General features: G+C 57.7%; 1 protein-coding gene across 1 annotated transcript; it reads left to right on the top strand.

Annotated features, from left to right (window-relative positions):
* Positions 1-14,228: 14,228 nt before the first annotated feature.
* Positions 14,229-18,599, top strand: LOC121870979 (serine protease snake-like). The gene is made up of 8 exons (XM_042373379.1): positions 14,229-14,502; positions 14,632-14,823; positions 15,343-15,455; positions 15,782-15,891; positions 16,522-17,059; positions 17,357-17,459; positions 17,708-17,862; positions 18,137-18,599. The coding sequence occupies exons 1-8, from the start codon at positions 14,445-14,447 to the stop codon at positions 18,485-18,487; spliced, it is 1,620 nt and encodes a 539-aa protein (XP_042229313.1). The 5' UTR covers positions 14,229-14,444; the 3' UTR covers positions 18,488-18,599.
* The last annotated feature ends 2,062 nt before the right edge of the window (positions 18,600-20,661 follow it).

Genomic DNA, 20,661 nt, shown 5'->3' with positions numbered 1-20,661 from the left:
GGGGGAGGAGGAGCACGAGGAGGAGGAGCACGAGGGAGGAGGAGGAGCACGGGGGGAGGAGGAGGAGCACGAGGAGAGGAGGAGCACGAGGAGGAGGAGGACACGAGGAGGAGGAGAGCACATGGGAGGAGGATTAACGAGGGAGGAGGAGGAGCACGAGGGAGGAAGAGGAGGAGCACAAGGGAGGAGGGGGAGGAGGAGGACAGAGGAGGAGGGAGTACAAGGAGGAAGAGGGCACAAGGGAGAAGGGGAGATGAGGGAGGGAGGAGGAGCATGAGGGAGGAGGGCGAGCATGGGGGAGCAGGAGGAAAGGAGGGAGGAGGAGGAGCACGAGGGAGGAGGAGGAGGAAGACAGAGGGAGGAAGAGGAGGAGCAAGGGAGAGGGAGGAGGAATAAGGAGGGGAGGAGGAGCATGGGAAGGAGGAGCAATGAGGGGAGAGGAGAGGTACGAGGGGAGGAGGAGGAGCATGAGGGGAGGAGAGGAGCACGAGGGAGGAGGAGGAGCACGAGGGAGGAGGAGGAGGAACGAGGAGAGGAGGAGATAACGGGGGAGGAGGAGAGGCGAGGGAGGAGGAGGACACGAGGAGGAGGAGGAGCACGAGGGGAGGAGGGGGAGCATGAGGGAAGAGGTGGCACGGGGGAGGAGGAGCACGGAGAAGGAGGAGCATGGGGGAGAGAGTGGAGCATGAGGGGAGGAGGAGGAGATGAGGGAGGAGGAGGAGGAGCATGGGAGGAGGAGGAAACACGAGGGATGAGAGGAGAATGAGGGGAGGAGGAGGAGCACGAGGGAGGATGAGGAGCATGAGGGGGGAGGAGGAGCATGGGGGGAGGAGGAGGAGACGAGGGAGAGGGGGAGCACTAAGGGAGGAGGGGTGAGGGAGAGGAGGAAAATGAGGGAGGAGGAGGAGTAATGAGAGGGGAGGAGGACACTAGGGAGGAGGGAGCACGGGGAGAGGAGGAACACGAGAGAGGAGAGGGACAAAGGAGGAAGAGAGGAGCACGGGGGAGAGGAGGAACACGAGGAGGAGGGAGCAATGATGGAGGAGGAGCACGAGGGAGGAAGTGAAGAAGGGGAGCACGGGGAGAAGGAGGACATGAGGGGAGGAGAGAGGAGATGAAGGAGGAGGAGGAGCATGAGGGAGGGAGGGGGAGCATGAGGGGAGAGCAGGGGGAGGAGGAGGAACATGAGGGGAGGAGGGGAGATGGGGAGGAGGAGGAGGACCAGGGGAGGAGGAGGAGCAAGATGGAGGAGGGGGAGCACGGGGAGGAAGAGAGCACTAGGGAGAGGAGGAGCATGAGGAGGAGGGGACATGAGGGAGGAGGAGCATGAGGGAGGAGGGGGAGATGGGGGAGAAGGAGGAGCACGAGGAGGAGGAGGAGCACGAGGGGGAGGGAAAAAGGAGGAGAGGAGTAACGAGGAGGAGGGGGAGCACGAGGAGGAGGAGGAGCATGGGGAGGAGGAGAATGAGGAGGAGGGGGAGCACTGAGGGGAGAAGGGGGAGCATGAGGGAGGAGGGGGAGCATGGGGTAGAAGGAGGAGCACGATGGGAGGAAGAGGAGCACGAGGGGGAGGAGGAATGAGGGGAGGAGGAGGGAGCATGAGAGGAGGAGAGCACGTGAGGGGAGGAGGGGGAGCACAGAGGGAGGAGGAGGAGAAGGAGGGAGGAGGGGGAGCACGAGGGGAGGGGAGGGGGAGCACGAAGGGAGGAGGAGGAGCACGAGGGAGGAGGGAGCATGAGGGAGGAGGAGGAGAAGGAGGGGAGGAGGGGGAGAATGGGGAGGAGGGGCAGCACGAGGGAGGAGGAGGAGCAAGGAGGGAGGAGAGGAGCACGAGGGAGGAGGGGGAGCACGAAGGAGGAGGAGGAGCACGAGGGGAGAGGAGGAGCACGAGGAGGAGGGGAGCAATGAGGGAGTGAGGGACACGAGGAGGAGGGGGACAAGGAGGGAGGAGGAGACAGGAGGAGGACAGGAGGAAGAGGAGCTGAGGGAGGAGAGGAGCACGAGGGAAGAGGAGAACATGAGGGAGAGGAGCACAAGGAGGAAGGGGAGATGGGGGAGGAGGAGGAGCACGAGGGGAGGAGGGGGAGCAAGGAGGGAGAAGGGAGCATGAAGGAGAGGAGGAGTACGAGGGGAGGAGGAGATGAGGGGAGAAGGAGCACGAGGGAGGAGGAGGAGCAGAGGGAGGAGGAGGAACACAGGGAGGAGGGAGGAGCACAAGGGAGGAAGGGGGCACAAGGAGGAGGGAGGGAGGATGAGGGAGGAGGGGGGGAGCACGAGGGAGGAGGGGAGAATGAGGGAGGAGGAGAACACGAAGGAGGAGGAGCACGAGGGAAGAGAGACAATGAGGGGAGGAGGAAGCAGAAGGAGGAGGAGGAGCACTAGGAAGGAGGAGCACGAGGGGAGGAAGAGGAGCACGAGGGAGAAGAAGAGCATGAGGGAGGGAAGAGGAGGAGCATGGGGAGGAGGCATGGGAGGAGAGGAGGAGCATGAGGGAGGAAGAGAGGAGTGGGGGAGGAGGAGAATGGGGAGGGGAGGGGAGCATGAGGGAGAGGAGGAGGAGCATGAGGGAGGAAGAGGAGAGCAAGGAAGAAGGAGGAGGGGAGCAATGAGGGAGGAGGGGGGAGACATGAGGGAGGGAGGAGTACGAGGGGAGAGGGGAGCATGGGAGGAAGAGAGGAGCACGGGGAGGAGGAGGAACATGAGGGAGGAGGGGGAGCACGAGGGAGGAGGAGGAAATGAGGGAGGAGGAGGAAAACGAGGAGGAGGGAAGGGAGGAAGGGAGCACGAAGGAGAAGGGGGGAGCACGAGGGAGGAGGAGGAGCATGAGAGGGGAGAGCACAGGGGAGGAGGGGAGCATGGGAGGGAAGAGGAGGAGCACGGGGGGAGGAGGAACATGAGGGGGGAGGAGGAGACGGAGGGGAGGAGGAGAGAAATACGAGGGAGAAGAGAGGAGGGCATGGGGGAGGGGAGGAATATGAGGGAGGAGGAGCAGATGTAGGGAGGAAGAGGAGCATGAGGAAGAAAGAGGAGGAGCACGTAGAAGGGAGGAGACGGGAGGGGAGAGGGAGAATGAGGAGAAAGGAGCACGAGGGAAAAGGAGAGGATGAGGGAGGAGGAGGAGCATGAGGGGAGGAGGAGGAGCACGAGGAGAGAAGGAGAGGAGGAGCACGAGGGGGAGGAGGAGGAGGAGCATGAGGGAGGAGGATACGGGGGAGGAGGAGGAGCACCAGGGAGGAGGAGGAGCATGAGAGGAGGGGAGCATGAGGGAGGAGGGGAGCACGAGGGAGGAGGGGAGCATGGGGGGAGAAGGAGGAGCATGAGGGGAGGAGGAGGAGCACGAGGGGGAGGGGGAGTACGAGGGAGGAGGAGGAGCAACATGGAGGAGGGGGAGCATGAGGGAGGAGGGGGAGCATGAGGGAGGAGGGGGGGAGGAAGGAGGAACATGGAGGAGGGAGCACGAGGGGAGGGGGTCATGAGGGGGGGAGGAGGAGCACAGGAGGAGGAGCAATGGGAGAAGGAGGAACAGAGGGAGGAGAGGGAGAGGCACGAGGAGGAGGAGAGGCACGAGGGGAGGAGGGGGAGCATGAGGGAGGAGGGGAGCACGAGGGAGGAGGGGAGCATGAGGGAGGAGGAGGACATGAGGGGAGGAGGGGAGCACGAGGGAGGAGGTGGACACGGGGAGAAGGAGGAGCACGAGGGAGGAGGAGGAGCACGAGGGGGAGGGGAGCAATGAGGGGGGGAGGAGGAGCACAAGGGAGGAGAGGAGCAAGGAGGGGAGGAGGGGAGCATGAAGGGAGGAGGAGGAGCATGAGGGAGGAGGAGAGGCATGAGGGGAGGAGGGGGGAGCATGAGGGAGGAGGAGGAGCATGGGGGAGAAGGGAGGAACATGAGGGGAGGAGGAGAGGCATGAGGGAGAGGGGAGCATGGGAGGAGGAGGAGGAGCATGAGGGAGGAGGAGGAGAAGGAGGGGAGGAGGGGGAGCATGAGGGAGGAGGGGAGGAGAAGGAGGAGGAGGGGGGAGCATGAAGAGGAGGGAGGAGCACGAGGGGAGGAGGAGGACATGAGGGAGGAGGGGAGAATGAGGGAGGAGGAGGAGCACGGGGAGAAGGAGGAACATGAGGGAGGAGGAGGAATGAGGGAGGAGGGAGCACGAGGGAGGAGGAGGAGCATGAGGGGAGGAGGGGGAGCATGAGGAGGAGGGGGGAGCACGAAGGAGGAGGAGGAGCATGAGGGAGGAGGAGGAACACGAGGATGAAGGGGAGCAGGAGGGAGGAGGAGACATGAGGAGGAGGGGAGCATGAGGGGAGGAGGGGGAGAATGAGGGAGAGGAGGAACATGAGAGGAGGGGGAGCATGAGGGAGGAGGAGGAACATGAGGGAGGAGGGGGGAGCACAGGAGGAAGGGGAGGCATGGGGGAGGAGGAGGAGCATGAGGGAGGGGAGCATGAGGGGAGGAGGGGGAGCATGAGGAGGAGGAGGAGCATGAGGGAGGGGAGGGGAGCATGAAGGAGGAAGAGAGCTGAGGGGAGAGGAGCATGAGGGGAGAGAGGAGGGAATGAGGAGAGGGGAGCACAAGGAGGAAGGGGTAGCGGGGGGAGGAGGAGGGAGCACGGGGAGGAGGGGGAGCATGAGGGAGGAGGGGGAGCATGAAGGAGGAGGAGCAGAGGGGAGGAGGAGGACATGAGGGGAGGAGAGAAGGAGCAAGGGAGGAGGAGGAGCATGAGGGAGGAGGAGGAATACGAGGGGAGGAGGAGGGAGCACGAGGAAGGAAGGGGGGCACAAGGAGGAGGAGAGGACGAGGGAGGAGGGGGAGCACGAGGGAGGAGGGGAGCATGAGGGAGGAGGAGGAGCACGAAGGAGGAGGAAGGATGAGGGAAGAGAGGGAGCACGAGGGATGAGGGAGAAGTACGAAGGAGGAGGAGGAGCATGAGGGAGAAAGAGGAGGAGCATGGGGAGGGGGAGCATGCGGGAGAGGAGGAGCATGGGGGAGAGGGGAGCATGAGGGAGAGGAGGAGGCATGAGGGAGGAAGAGGATGAGCACAATGGGGGAGGAGGAGGAGGAGCATGAGGGAGGAGGGGGTACGAGGGAGGAGGAGGAGCACGAAGGAGGAGGGAGGGAGATGAGGAGGAGGAGGAAATGAGGAGGAGGGAGGACACAAGGGAGGAAGGGGGGGCACAAGAGGAGGAGGAGATGAGGGGAGGAGAAGGGAGCATGAGGAGGAGGGGGAGCATGAGGAGGAGGAGAAGCACGAAGGAGGAGAGTACGAGGGGAAGAGAGGAGCACGAGGGGAGGGAGAAGAACAAGGAGGAGGAGGAGCACGAGGAAGGAGGAGCATGAGGGAGGAAGAGGAGCACGAGGGGAGGAAGAGGAGCACGAGGGGAGGAGGAGGAGCACGAGGAAGGAGAAGACGAAGGAGGAGGAGGAGCACGAGGAAGGAGGAGCATGAGGGAGGAGGAGGAGCACGGGGGAGGAGGAGGAAACATGAGGGGAGAGGAGGAGCATGAGGAGGGGAGGAGGGGAGCATGAGGGAGAGGAGGAGCACGAGGGAGGAAGAGGAGGAGCATGGGGGGAGGAGGAGCATGGGGGAGGAGGGGACATGGGGGGAGGAGGAGTACGGGGAGGGAAGGGAGCATGGGGGAGGGGAGAGTAGTGAGGGAGGAGGGAGGAGGAGCATGAGGGGAGGAAGAGGAGGAGAATAATGGGGGAGGAGGGGAGGAGGGAGCATGAGGAGGAGGGGGAGGATGAGGGGAGGAGGAGGAGCCGAGGGGAGAGGGGAGCATGGGAGGAAGAGAGGAGACATGGGGGGAGGAGGAGGAACACGAGGGGAGGAGGAGGAGAGCGAGGGGAGGAGGAGGAAACAGGGAGGAGGGGAGCACAAGGGAGGAAGAGGAGCATGAGGGGAGAAGGGGGAGCACGAGGAGAGGAGGAGCACGAGGGAGGAGGAGGATGGGAGGAGAGGGAGCAGGGAGGAGGAGGAGCACGAGGGAGAAGAGGAGCACGAGGGAGGAGGAGCACGTGAGGGAGGAAGAGGACATGAGGGAGAGGAGAGCATGAGGGGAGAAGGGGGAGGGCAAGGAGGAGGGGGAGAATGGGGAGAGGGAGGAGACAGGGGAGGAGGAGGGAGCATGAGGGGAGGAAAAGGGGAGGCATGGGGGAGAGGAGGAACATGAGGGAGGAGGAGGAGCATGAGGGGAGGAGGAGGAGCATGAGGGGAGGGGAGGAGGAGATGAGGGAGGAAGAGGAGAGCATGGGGGAGGAGAGGAGGAAATGGAGGGGAGGAGGAGGAAATGAGGGAGAGGGAGTACAAGGGGAGGAAGAGGAGCATGAGGAGAAGGGGAGAATGAGGGGAGGAGGAGAAGGGCCGAGGGAGGAGGGGAGCATGAGGGAGGAGGGGAGGATGGGGAGGAAGAGGAGGAGCACGGGGGAGGAGGAGGAACACGAGGGGGGAGGAGGAGCACGAGGGAGGAGAGGAGGAAATACGAGGGAGGAAGAGGAGGAGCAATGGGGAGGAGGAGGAACATGAGGGAGGAGGAGGAGCACGAGGGAGAAGAGGAGCAGGAAGGAAGAGGAGGGAGCACGTAGAAGGAGAGCACGAGGGAGGAAGAGGAGACGTGAGGAGGGGGAGCATGAGGGAGAGGAGGAGCATGAGGGAGGAGGGAGGAGCATGAGGGGAGGAGGAGGAGCATGAAGGAGGAGGGAGGAGCACAAAGGAGGAGGAGGAGTACGAGGGAGGACAGGGAGCATGAGGGGAGGAGGAAGGAGGATGGGAGAGAGGAGGAACATGGGGAGGAGGGAGAGCATGAGGGAGGAGGGGAGCATGAGGGGAGGAGGGAGGAGCACGAGGGGAGGAGGGAGGACACGAGGGAGGAGGGGAGCATGAAGGAGGAGGAGGAGGAGCATGAGGGAGGAGGGGGAGCAATGAGGGGAGGAGGAGCACGAGGGAGGAGGGGAGGGAGGTGGGAGGAGGGGGGAGGATGAAGGAGGAGAGGAGGAGCACGGGGAGGAGGGAGAGCACGAGGAGAGGGGGAGCATGGAGGGAGGAGAGGGAGCACGAAGGAGGAGGGGAGCATGGGGAGAGAAGGAGAGCACGAGGGAGAGGGAGAGCACGAGGGAGGAAGGGGAGAATGAGGGGAAGGGAGGGGAGCATGGGGAGGAGAAGGAGCAGAGGGGAGGAGGGGAGGGAGGAGGAGGAGCATGGGGGAAGGGGAGAATGAGGGAGGAGGGGGAGCATGAGGGAGGAGGGGAGCATGAAGGAGGGGGGAGCATGAGGGGAGGAGGGGGAGCACGAGAGAGGAGGAGGAGCATGAGGGAGGAGGAGCATGAGGGAGGAAGAGGAGCATGAGGGAGGAGGAGGAGCATGAGGGGAGAAGGGGAGGAAGCAAGGGAGGAGAGGGGGAGAATGGGGAGGAGGAGGAGCATGAGGGAGGAAGGGAGCATGAGGGAGGAGGAGGAGTACGAGGGAGGAAGAGAGGAGCATGAGGGAGGAGGAGCATGAGGGGAGGAAGAGAGGACATGAGGGAGGAGGAGGAGCACGAGGGAGAAGGGGGAGGCAAGGGAGGAGGGGGAGAACGGGGGAGGAGGAGGAGCACAGGAGGAGGAGGAGCATGAGGGAGGAAAGGAGGAGCATGGGGAGGAGGAGGAACACGAGGGAAAGGGGAGGAGCATGAGGGAGGAGGAGGAGCATGAGGGAAGAGGAGGAGAATGAGGGAGGAAGAGAGGAGCATGGGGAGAGGATGCATGAGGGAGGAGGAGGAGGAGGATGAGGGAGGAAGAGGAGGGAGCATGAGGGGAGGGAGGAGGAGGAGCATGAGGGAGGAGGGAGCATGAGGGAGGAGGGGAGTACCAGGGGAGGAGGGGGAGCATGAGGGAGGAGGAGGATCACGAGGGGAAGAGGGGAGCACGTGGGAGGAAGAGGAGGAGCATGGGGGGAGGAGGAGGAAATACAAGGAGGAGGAGGAGAATGAGGGAGGAGGGGAGGACGAGGGGAGGAGGGGGAGCATGAGGGGAGGAGGAGGAAATGAGGAAGGAGGGGGAGCACAAGGGAGGGAAGAGGAGCACGAGGGAGAAGGGGAGCACGAGGGAGGGGGGAGCAGTGGGAGAAGAGGAGGAGCATGGGGGGAGGAGGAGGAACACGAGGGAGGAGGAGGAGCACGAGGGAGGAGGGGAGCAATGAGGGAGGATGGGGAGCACGAAGGAGGAGCACGAGGGGAGGAGGGGAGCATGAGGAGAAGGAGCACGAGGGAGGAGGGGGAGCATGAGGGAGGAGGAGGAGCACGGGGAGGAGGAGACATGAGGGGAGGAAGAGCATGGAGGGAGGAGGAGGAGAATGAGGGAGGAAGAGGAGCATGGGAGAGAAGGGAGAGCATGAGGGAGGAGGGGGGAGCACGAGGGAGGAGGAGGGGAGCATGAAGGGGAGGGAGGAGCACGAGGGGAGGAAGGGAGCATGAGGAGGAGGAGGAGCATGAGGGAGGGGAGGAGGAGCACTAGGGAGGAGGGGGAGCATGAGGAGGAGAAGAGGAGCATGGGGAGGAGGAGGCAGGGGAGAGAAGGAGAGGCATGAGGGAGAGGGGACGAGGGAGGAGGAGGAGCATGAGGGAGGAGGAGGAGGAGAGGGGAGGAGGGAGGGAGGACTAGGGAGGAGGGGAGCATGAGGAGAGAGGAGGGAGCAATGAGGGAGGAGGAGGAACACAAGGAGGAGGGAGGGAGCACGGGGGAGGAGGAGGAGCAGGGAGGAGGAGGAGCACGGGGGAGGAAGAGGAGGAGCACGGGGGAGGAGGAGAAATAGAGGGGAGGAGGAGCACGAGGGAGGAAGAGGAGCACGAGGGGAGGAGGAGGCACGAGGGAGGGGGAGCATGAGGGAGGAGAGAGACGATGGAGGAGGAGCACTGAGGGAGGAAGAGGGGAGCATGGGGAGGAGGAGGAGCATGAGGGGAGGAGGGAGGAGCATGGGGAGGGAAGAGGGAGGGAGCATGGGGAGGAGGAAAATACGAGGGGAGGAGGAGCATGAGGGAGGAAGAGGAGCATGAGGGAGGAGGAGGAGCATGGAGGAGGGGAGCATGAGAGAGGAGGAGGAGCATGAGGGAGGGGGAAGAGGGGGAGCATGGGGGGAGGAAGCATGAGGGAGGAGGAGGAGCATGAGGGAGGAAGAGGAGGAGCATGGGGAGGAGGAGGAGCATGAGGGAAGAGGAGGAGCATGGGGAGGAGGAGGAGCACGAGGGGAGAAAGAGGGAGCATAAGGGAGGAGGGGGAGGCAAGGGAGGAGGAGAAGCACGAGGAGGAGGAGGAGCACGAGGGAGGAGGAGGAGCATGGGGAGGAGGGAGGAACACGAGGAGGAGGAGGAGCAAGAGGGAGAAGGAGGAGCACAAGGGAGGAGGGGAGCACAAGGGAGGAGGAGAAGCACGAGGAGGAGGAGGAGCATGAGGGAGGAGGTGGGAGCATGGGGGAGGAGGAGGACATGAGGGGAGGAGGGAGGCAAGAGGGGAGAAGGAGGAGCACAAGGGAGGAGGGGAGGCAAGGGAGAGGGAGGAGAATGCAGGAGGAGGAGGAGCATGAGGGGAGGGGGAGCACGGGGAGAGGAGGAACATGAGGGAGAAGAGGAACACAGGGAGGGGGAGAAGGGGAAGAAGAGGAACAATGGGAGGGGAGGGGAGCATGGAAGGAGGGGGAGGAGGAGGATGAGGGGAGAGAGGGAGCATGAGGGAGGAGGAGGAGCAATGAGGAGGAGGAGGAGCATGAAGGAGGAGGAGGAGCATGAGGGGAGGAAGGGAACATGAGGGGAGGAGGAGGAGACGAGGGAGACAGGGAGCACGAGGGGAGGGAGAGCATGGGGAGGAGAGGAGGAGAAATGATGGGGAGGAGGAGAGCATGAGGGAGGAGGGGAGCATGAGGGAGGAGGAGGAGGACGAGGGGAGGGAACACGAGGGAGGAGGAGGAGCAGGGGGAAGGGGAGCACAGAGGGAGGAGGAGAACATGAGGGAGGAGGAGGAGGAGAACGGGAGAGTAGAGACTGAGGGAGGAGGAGGAGCAGCAGAAGGAGAAGGAGGAGCATGGGAGAGAGGGTAGCACGAGGGAGGAGGAGGAGCACGAGGGAGGAAGGAGGAGGAGCATGGAGAAAAGAGACATGAGGAGAGGAGGAGCACGAAGGAGAGAGGAGCACGAAGGAGGAGGAGGAGCACGAGGGAGGAAGAGGCAGGAGGAGGAGGGACGATGGAGGAGGAGGAGCACGAGGGAGGAAGAGGAGGCAATGGGGAGGAGAACACGAGGGGAGGAGGGAGGAGCACGAGGGAGGGAAGAAGAGCACAAGGGAGGAGGGGGGAGCACGAGGGAGGAGGAGGAGCACGAGGGGAGGAGGAGGGAGCACGAGGGGAGGAGGAGGGAGCACAAGAGGAGGAGGGAGCACGAGGGAGGCAGGGGGAGCACAGAGGGAGGAGGGAGAGCACTGGGGGAGAGGAGAGCATGAGGGAGGGGAGGAGGAGCACTAGGGAGGAGGGGGAGGATGAAGGAGGACGAGGAGGAGCATGAGGGAGGAGGGAGAGCATGGAGGGGAGGAGGGGGAGGAGGGAGGAGAGGAGCACAGAAGGAGGGGAGCACGAGGGAGGAGGGGGGGGAGCATGAGGGAGAGGGAGAGCATGGGGGAGGAGGGAGGAGGAGGAGGAGGAGGAGCATGGGGAGGAAGGGGAGCATGAGGGAGGAGGGCACGAGGGGAGAGGGGGAGAATGGGGAGGGGGAGGCGAAGGAGGGGAGGGGAGCATGAGAGAGAGGAGGAGCACGAGGGAGGAGGGAGCATGAGGGGAGGAAGAGTAGCACGAGGGAGGAGGAGGAGCACGAGGGAAGGGGGAGGGCAAGGGGAGGAGGGGGAGAATGGGAGGAGGAGGAGCATGAGGGGAGAGGGAGAGGAGCACGAGGGAGGAGGAGAGCACAGGGAGAAGAGGAGCACGAGGACGAGGAGGAGCATGAGGGAGAAGGGGGAGGGCAAGGGAGGAGGGGGGAGAATGGGGAGGAGAGGAGCACGAGGGAGGAGGAGGAGCATGAGGGAGGAAGAGGGAGGAGCATGGGAGGAGGAGGAACACGAAGGGACGAGGAGGAGCACGAGGGAGGAGGAGGAGCACGAGGGAGGAGGAGGAGCACGAGGAGAAGAGGAGGGAGCACGGGGAGGAGGACACGGGGGAGGAGGATTAGCACGAGGGGAGGAGGGAGGAGGAGGACGAGGGAGGAATAGGAGGAGCACGATGGGAGGGGAAGGGAGGAGGAGGCATGGAGGAGGGGGGAGCACGATGGAGGAGGGGGAGCTGGAGGGGAGGGGGAGGGGAGCACGAGGGAGGAGGAGGATCACGAGGGAAGAGGGGGAGCATGAGGGGAGGAGGGAGCACGGGAGAAGAGGAGGGAGCATGGGGGAGGAGGAGAACACGAGGGAGGAGGGAGGAGCACGAGGGAGGAGGGCGACACGAGGGAGGAGGGGGAGCATGTGGGAGGAAGAGGAGGAGCATGGGGGAGGAGGAGGAATACGAGGGGAGGAGGGGGAACACGAGGAGGGGGGAGGAGCATGAGGGAGGAGGGCGAGCATGAGGGAGGAAGAGAGCACGGGAGGAGGGGAGCACGAGGGAGGGGAGCACGAGGGAGGAGGGGGGAGCACGAGGGAGGAGGAGGAACACGAGGAAGGAGGGGGAGCACAAGGAGGAAGAGGGACACGAGGGGAGGAGGGGAGCACGGGAGGAAGAGAGGAGGAGCATGGGGAGGAGGAGGAACTCGAGGGAGGAGGAGGAGCACGAGGGAGGAAGGGAGCAGGGGAGGAGGGGAGCATGGGAGGAAAACTAGAGCATGGGGAGGAGGGAGGAACTGAGGGAGGAGGAGGAGCACGAGGGAGGAGGGGGCAGGAGGGAGGAGGGAGCACGTGGGAGGAAGAGGGAGGAGCATGGGGAGGAGGAACATGAGGGAGGAGGAGGAGCCGAGGGGAGGAGGAGGAGCACGAGGGGAGGAGGAGGAGCATGAGGGAGGGAGGAGGAGTCGGGGAGGAAGAGGGAGAGCATGGGGGAGGAGGAGGAACATGAGGGAGGAGGAGGAGCATGAGGGAGGAGGGGGAGCACGAGGGAGGAGGGGAGCATGAAGGGGAGGGGAGCATGAGGGAGGGAGGAGGAGGCATGGGGAGGAAGAGGGAGCATGGGAGAGAAGGGAGAGGCAGAGGGAGGAGGGGGAGCACGAGGGGAGGAGGAGAGCACAAGGAGGAGGAGGGACACTACAGGGAGGAAGGGAGCACGAGGGAGGAGGAGGACCACGGGGAGGAGGAGGAGCATGGGAGAGAAGGGAGAGCACGAGGGAGGAGGGGAGCACGAGGGAGGAGGAGGAGCATGAGGAGGGAGGAGGAGCATGAGGGGAGGAGGGAGGGAGCTAGGGAGAGGGGGAGCCTGAGGGGAGGAGAGGAGGAGCATGAGGGAGAGAGGAGGAAACAAGGGAGGAGGAGGAGCATGGGAGAGGGAACAAGGGAGGAGGAGCAGGGGGGAGGAGGGAGCATGAGGGAGGAAGGGGAGATGAGGAGGAAGGAGGGAAGAGCATGGGGAGGAGGGGGAGCATGAGGGAGGAAGAGGGAGCACGGGGAGGAGGTTTAGCACGAGGGAGGAGGAGGAGCATGAGGGAGGAAGAGGAGGAGCACGGGGAGGAGAGGGAGCACGAGGGAAGAGGAGGGCATGGGGAGGAGGTTAGCACGAGGGAGGAGGAGGAGCACGAGGGAGAAAGAGGAGGAGCATGGGGAGGAGGAGCAACACGAGGGAGGAGGAGGAGCAAGAGGGAGAAGGAGGAGCAAGGGAGGAGGAGGCAGGGAGAGGAGAAGCACGAGAAGGAGGAGGAGGATCACGAGGGAGAGGAAGGGGAGGAGGAGGAACACGAGGAGGAGATGGAGCACATCACTTCATATCCTTCCTAACTCCTGCAAAACACCGCATAACCTTTCCTCATCCTCCACATCACCGCATGTCCTTCCCTCACTCTCATAATATTGATTGTTCTTCTCACTGAGCAATGCTGCCCTGGTAGGGCCCCTAGGAGCGCCGACACCCTCAAAAGGGCCTAAGTGCCGCCTGAGATGACCCCTGGGGACGACACTGCCTTTGGGAGGGCCCCTAAGAGAGCCCCTGGGAGCGACGCCACCATTGGGAGGGTCCCTGTGGGTGCGGCCGCCCTTAGGAGGGCTTCTTGGAGAGACGCCGCCCCTGGCAGCGCTCCAGGATCGCCACTCGCTTTGGTAGGGTCTTTGGGGGCACAGGCGACCCTGGGTGGGCACCTAGCGACGTTGCAGGCGCTGGGGGTACCCTGGGAACGCTGTAACCCCTAAGGAGGGTACCTGGGGGCGCTGCGGCCCCGGGGAAGGCTCCTAGGGGCACCACCACCCCTGGAAGGACCATTGGGGGCACCCCCGCTCTTGGCGGAGGAGCAGGGGGAGGAGGAACAGCACGGGGGAGGAGGAGGAGGAGGAGGAGCACGGGGAGGAGGAGCAGCACGGGGAGGAGGAACAGCACGGAGGAGGAGGAGGAGGGAGCACGGGGTAGGGGAGGGAGGAGAGGGGAGGAGGAGCACGGAGTAGGAGGAGGAGCATGAGGGAGGAGGAGGAGGGAGGAGCACGGGGTAGGGGAGGAGGAGCATGGGTAGGGAGGAGCAGCACGGGGTAGGAGGAGGAGCACGGTGGGGAGGAGGAGGAGCATGGATAGGAGGAGCAGCAGTAGGAGGAGGAGCACGAGGGAGGAGGGAAGAGCACGGGGTAGGAGGAGAGCAGTAGGGGTAGGGGAGGAGGAGCACGGGGTAGGAGGAGGAGTGAGGAGGAGGAGGAGACGGGGTAGGAGGAGGAGCACAGGGTAGAGGAGGAGCACGGGGTAGGAGGAGGAACAGGATAGGAGGAGGAGTACGGGGGAGGAGGAGGAGGAGCACAGGGGAGGAGGCAGCACGGGGTAGGAGGAGGAGGGAGCACGGGGTAGGAGGAGGAACACGGGATAGGGGAGGGAGGAGGAGCATGGGGAGGAGGAGAGCAGCAGCACGGGATAGGGAGGAGGAACACGGGGTAGGGGAGGAGGAGCACGGGTAGGAGGAGGAGCATGGGGAGAGGAGGAGGCACGGGGTAGGAGGGAGGAGCACGGAGGTAGGGAGGAGGAACACGGGGTAGGAGGAGGAACACGGGGTAGGAGGAGGAGCACGGGGTAGGAGGAGGTTCACGGGGGAGGAGATGGAACACGGGGTAGGAGGAGGAGCACGGGGGAGGGTGCCTGCAGAAGGTTTGCAAGAGGACCAAAACTAATAGTAGCACATCATAGCTTCAGTAAACATCGTCCTTGTGTTTTGTCCAGACTGATGCCGATTGGCGAGATATAAGATGACGTCACCCAGTACCAAAGAAGGACGGGTGTGAGTGTTGCTGCTGCTGGTCTTCCCTCAGTGTTGAGTTAACTTGTTAGCCAGAGGGATGTATTGGACGATCGTTCAGCTGTTGACGTGTGTGTTGGGACTCTCCTTCGCTGAGGGTATGTTCTCTCTCTCTCCTCTGTCTTCCTATTTTTTAACAATACTACTTCTTTTCAGGTGAAAACAAAATAAGTAGTGTAGATACGCATTCCATCTATTATTGTTCATTATTATTATTCCATTCCCAGTAAAGTACGGGTTAGGTCTGCCGGGGGACGACTGTGAGATGGGCGGGGGCGTGTTTGGGTACTGTGAGGAAGTGTGGGCGTGCCTGAATGACGGGGGCGTGGTGAAGCGTGAGGGCGTGGTGAAGCTGTGCCATCCTCATCACTCAAACCTCTACGTGTGCTGTAGAAAGCCTCATCTGGTGGCCAAGGAACGTGAGTATACCTAGCAGTTAACGGAGGAAGTATACCCAGGGAATGTGAATATATCGCGGAAATATACCCAAGGAACGAGTTTACACAAGTATACTTAGGAAGTATACTCAGGGAATGTAAGTATACCCCAGAATATACATAGCAAGTATACCAACGAATATACCAAGTGAGTGTATCTGGAGTAGACTCACTCTCTCTCTCTCTCCTTCCCCTCTCTCTTTCTCCTCTTCCTCTACACATTTCCTTTCTATTTCGCAGTTCTTCTCTCCCCTCCCTCCTCCCTGTCTCTCTATCTCCATCTCTTTGGTACAGATGAACTTGCGTTATCTCTCCGGCAGTGTTAGTTCGTTTCAGTTGCTGTAATCATGTGTGTGTGTGTGTGTGTGTGTGTGTGTGTGTGCGTATACTGTATTTCTTAGCCATACACTACACCCTGCTACCATAATGTTGTATATATGTATCCCTGATGTTGTATATCTGTATCCCTCATGTATCCTCGCTGCTGTGTTCCTGTGTCAGTGTGCGAGGCGTGGAGTCACTACTGGAGAAGAGGTGAAGGACGAGGCTGCGTCAGTGAGAAGCAGCTAATTATTGGTGGAGTTAACGCTAGGCTGGGAGAGTTTCCCCACATGGTATGTATTTCTCTCTATCTCAATCCTCTCCTTCTCCCTCTCTGTTGTCACTGTCTTATTTACTTCTTCCCTACCCTCCTCTCTCTCTCTCTTTCTGTCTTTTTCCTCTCTTCTTTCACTGTCTTTGTCACTCCTTTCCACCTCCTCTTCTCTCTCTAAGTCCCCAACCTTTTTCCTTTCACTCCTTTCTTCTCTATCCCCTCCCTCTCTCATGCGATAAAAGTAGTACTATATAAATTTAATAAAACACTGCAATTAAAAAAAATACAAATCTGTGCATAACGAATTATTCTAATTTGACCGATGACATCACACGTCAACACTAGGCCATCATCGGGACGAAAATGCCAAATAAACCAATGAATTACATCTGTGGAGGTACTCTTATATCTCCTCACTACATCCTCACCGCTGCTCACTGTCTCTTCGCATACAGGTAGGTAATGCATTTTATTTCGTATACTGTATAATTTGATATATAGCTAGGGTTTAATAGTGTTTAAGTACGGCATAATTTTCGTCATTCAGAGGTTCAATTTAAGGACGAGCAGGTTTTGCAGGTTTAAGGGCATCCATTCATCTCATATTTGTAATAGGGAAATAAAATTATCTATTAATTATAAGTTTCACCATATTTTAGAAGGTTTCAATAGGTTTTTCTGGGTTCTAGAAGGTTTTATTGGGTGTTGGAAGGTTTAAGTAGATTTTATCGGGTTTTATCGGGTTTTGGAAGGTTTTAGGTTTAATCGGGTTTTAGGTTTTATAAGGTTTTAGGTGGTTTTATCAAGTTTTATCAGGTTTTAGGAGGTTTTATCGGGTTTTTGGAGGTTTTATCGGATATTAGGAGGTTTTATTGGGTTTTGGGAGGTTTTATTGGGTTTTGGAAGGTTTTATCGGGTTTTAGGAGGTTTTATCGGGTTTTAGGAGGTTTTGGAAGGTTTTATCGGGTTTTAGGAAGCTTTAGGTTAAATGAGGTTATTGTTATACTTCTACATTATTATGGTTCAGGTACCACTATTATAATACGATCTTCATGTGGGAGTTACCAGCCCGTTGTTTTATACAGGGAAGGGATGACCTATTGGGCCAGACTCGGTGAACATGACAGGATCCACCAGTCACTTGAGGAGGTTGAGGTGTTGACGGGTCCCACTCCAGCCTCTCTCTACCGTGCTGCTGACCTTCTGGATGCTGCTGACCCCTCAAATAACCTTACAGCTGGTGGTCCTGGTCTTGTAAATCGTACTAGTGGCCTGGAGGATCGTGCTGCTGACCATAGATTTGGCTTGGGTGACTTGGAAGAGGATGCATCTGATGTGGGAGATGGTGAGGCCTTGTCTGACTCGTCTCCTAGCATTCCTGACACCGAAAATCGTGCTAATATCCTTCCAGATGGTGCTCGTGACCTCCCAGCTGGTGCTCGTGACCTCCCAGCTGCTGCTCGTGACCTCCCAGCTGCTGCTCGTGGCCTCCCAACTGGTGATGAGCCAGTGCAGATGGTCCCAGCAGAGCAGCTCATCGAACTGGGAGACATGAAGATCCACCCAGAGTACCATGGATTCTACAAGTACAATGACATAGCCCTCGTGAAACTGAAGACCCCGGTACGTGGTGATGAGAAGGGAAGGGAAGGAGGAAGGGGAAGGAGGAGATAGGCAAAAAGGATGGGAAAGAAAGAGAGAAGGAAGAAAATTGAGGGTAGAGAAACAATGAGTAGTGTAGATACATCTGTAGATAATGATATACAATACAGATAGATAGATATCCTGTAGATAGACAGAGAGATAGAGAGAGAGAGGTCTTAGAACAATATACTCCCACTCTATGGAAACAAACACACACACAGAGGGTACATCCTTAAAATACAAGCCCTACGAATGAAACAATACTATCTCCTGCAGGCGAGGCTGACAGAGAGGGTCCTTCCTGCCTGTCTCCCACAAGATCCTGATGAGGACTACGTCAATAAGAACCTGACAGTGGTTGGCTGGGGATACACTCTCGGTACATCCACAGTTTGAGCCCCCTTAACTGTACTGTACTGTATTACACTTTAAGAGATATTGCAGTTGTACTTTTACTTATTGTAACTTTCACTGAAACTGTATTCTATTGTTTCTGAATTAATATAATTTCCATAAGATGGTCAAACAACTGTACCCACACTTACGAGTACCTGTAGCTGTAACTATTTGTGCTGAGATATCGAGGATTCTGTAAGTGATACTACCTGTAACTATATATCCACACAGGCGCTAGGGAGATGTCGAGGATTCTACAGAAGGTGACTGTACCTGTAGTGGATCACCTCTCCTGCTCCACCTTCTTCGTTAACAGTATCTCCCTCCCTCTTGGCATCACCCAAGACATGATTTGTGCAGGAGAGAAACAGAAGGACTCCTGCCAGGTCAGTATAGGATCCTTGGAATTTTAGATGGTGATAGGATGTCTGTTTGATAACTATAAGATCTCTGGTGCCCCTAAGGTTGGTGACGGGATAGTGTGATAGTAATGTAAGGATTCCTCTCCCTCTAAGATCATCCCCTCACCCTGCTTGTACCGTTGATCACCACCCCCTTCACCCTTCCTTCCTATCTCCTCAGAACTATACATCACCCTTCTTCCTCTTTCTTGGGGACCATCTGACCATCTCTCACCTCCCTCGTCCTCTTCTCCTACAGGGTGACAGTGGAGGACCTCTCACAGAACAGGTGCCTCGCCACGGATCTACTTGTGAACATACAGTGGCTGGGGTAGTCAGCTTTGGCCTAGGTTATGGGTTCTCATCCTGTGGTCGTATTGGTGTCTATACTCGAGTCTCTTCCTATACAGATTGGATCACAGGCTACATAGCACCCAATAGTACTGGCCAGGGAGCCTACCATACTACAACCACAACTACTACTACTCCTACTACCACAACTACTACTACTCCTACTACCACAACTACTACTACTCCTACTACCACAACTACCACCACTACTAAGAATATACAGGATTTGTCGTCAAATATTGTGTTTTTCAAGAAATAGTTCTGATACGTTTTCATTCATTCATATATATACAGTTGTACCCCGCTTAACGCGGTTTCACTTAACGCGATTTCTCGTATACGCGGTGCCTCGCCAGAACCGAACTTTCACTTAACGCGGTTCATCTACTCATATACGCAGGAAGCGGCGCGGGCACGATGCGCACAAGGTCGCCCAGTCATCAAAACATTACCGAGTTCTTCACCCGCCACCCACCACAGCCGGCCCAAGTCAGTGATAGTGATAATTATAGTGAGGATATGGCCTTATATGGACTTTGAGGGGTTTGACAAAGAGGCCCTGCAAGCCTCTGTGGTGGATAGTGATACAATTGATACAAGTGATACAGGTGAGGGCCAATAATCTGCCCTCTGCCTCGGAACCAACCCCCCATCCCCGTGTGCCCAGCCATCTTTTCTACTAATGTAAGTGTTAAAAAACCTAATATTATTGATATTTCTCTTAATTATTAATTGTGTGTGCATACCATCATAAAGTTAAGATAATATTTTTACTACAACATAGTTGTGTGTCGTCAAAAAGTGGAGTTTGGGGGTCGGGCCAGTCTCTATTGGAATTAATCCCATATGTTCTGTTGTTCACTTAACGCGGTTTTCACTTAACGCGGTACCCTGTGGGTTCAATTGACCGCGTTAAGTGGGGTACAACTGTATATATATATATATATTACTATTGTAACTATTGCTTCTTGCTACTACTGCTGGTATTACTACTGCCATTTTATTACCTTAAAATAAATTTCCTAATACATAAGTAGCTATCCTAGCTGTGTTGAGTTAGTTGAGCTGCATTCAGTGACTGTTGCCTCATAGTCAATATCTGCAACTGTTGTCGGCTTTGTTGCTGATGCTCTCATTCCCCTGAGGCAGAGCAAAGCAGACCTAAGGAGAGAGAAGGACAGTTGACATCTCATCCAGGCTGTAACATAACTTCTGGGCTGCTGCTTCTGTTCGGATAGCACTACTACTACTACTACTACTACTACTACTACTACTACTACTGCTGCTGCTACTGCTGCTACTGCTACTACCACCACCATAATTTTACAACTACTACCATACCTACCACTGCAACTACTACCATCACCACAACTACTACTATGCTGATACTGTACCACAACTACTAGAAGTACCACCACCTTTACTACTACAACAACTACCACCACTTAACTTACAATTATAACCACCCCTACTTCTCACTAGAACCTCTCAAACACACTAAGTCTATACAATATCTTGACAATAATAATAATGTAGAATTAGACTTATAACTTGTCATATACAGCATATATATCATAGCTTGTCGATCATATAGAAAATATCTTTAAGACATAATAATATTAACAAGGTGTACAAGAGACACAAGTTAACAACAAACACTAAAAATGGTAAGAGAAGGAAGTTACGACACATTGACAAGTTACTACTGCTCTTCAACAACTAGCTCTACTGACCCCTTCACTACAGGGATGCTACGGTAATTACTCGGTAGTGATCATGCACGGAATTCCACATTAATTTGTATACGTAGCGAGATAGACAAAAAATAAAAACAAAATATACTTTACTCTATGGAATTATATATTTTACTTTTTTTTTTACTTTTTTATTTCACTTAAAAACATGCTACTGTATCACACAAACTGGGCAGAAACCAGAAGGACCTGACCTGACCTCCTCTAATATGTCCATTGGTGAGGAGGATTTTCCAGGTAGTCCTCAAGTTCTCCATTACTTGTGTGGAACCTCAGGTGTCCTCAGGCACTCTGCAGGGAAGATGTTACTTTCTTGCCTCATCCAGTTGAAGATGTTTTTGGTCTTATGATGTCTCCTGCTCCTATTACCGAGTGTCCCTCAATATTGTGAAGTTTGGTTTTTACTTTGTAGTGACTTGAAGTTTTGTTGTAGCATAGGAACTTCATTGCAGAAAACTTCTTTTACAAGAGTAAGAATGAATCAGTGACAACAAATGAATGGGAATTGATATACTGTATGTATGTTTATATACCGGTACTTCTTCCGTGCGTGGGTGTGTGTGTGTGTGTGTGTATGCGTGTGTATGTGTGTGTGTGTGTGTGTGTGTATAACACAATTCTTTACCAGAAATTTTCTGATACTGTGTGTGTGTTTGAAAAAAAAATTAGAAGAGAAATT

This window comes from Homarus americanus, unplaced genomic scaffold, assembly GCF_018991925.1.
Source record: "Homarus americanus isolate GMGI-L3 unplaced genomic scaffold, GMGI_Hamer_2.0 scaffold40250, whole genome shotgun sequence".
Lineage (NCBI taxonomy): Eukaryota > Metazoa > Arthropoda > Malacostraca > Decapoda > Nephropidae > Homarus > Homarus americanus.
Note: the sequence above shows the minus strand (reverse complement) of the source record. Positions and strands in the feature narration are given on the sequence as shown.

Excerpts from the sequence above, each read along its gene's own strand:
- LOC121870979 (XM_042373379.1), top strand. The coding sequence starts at position 14,445 with ATGTATTGGACGATCGTTCAGCTGTTGACGTGTGTGTTGGGACTCTCC. Across the intron at positions 14,824-15,342 it reads TCATCTGGTGGCCAAGGAAC|TGTGCGAGGCGTGGAGTCAC; the intron begins GTGAGTATACCT and ends TTCCTGTGTCAG. Across the intron at positions 17,060-17,356 it reads TCGTGAAACTGAAGACCCCG|GCGAGGCTGACAGAGAGGGT; the intron begins GTACGTGGTGAT and ends TATCTCCTGCAG.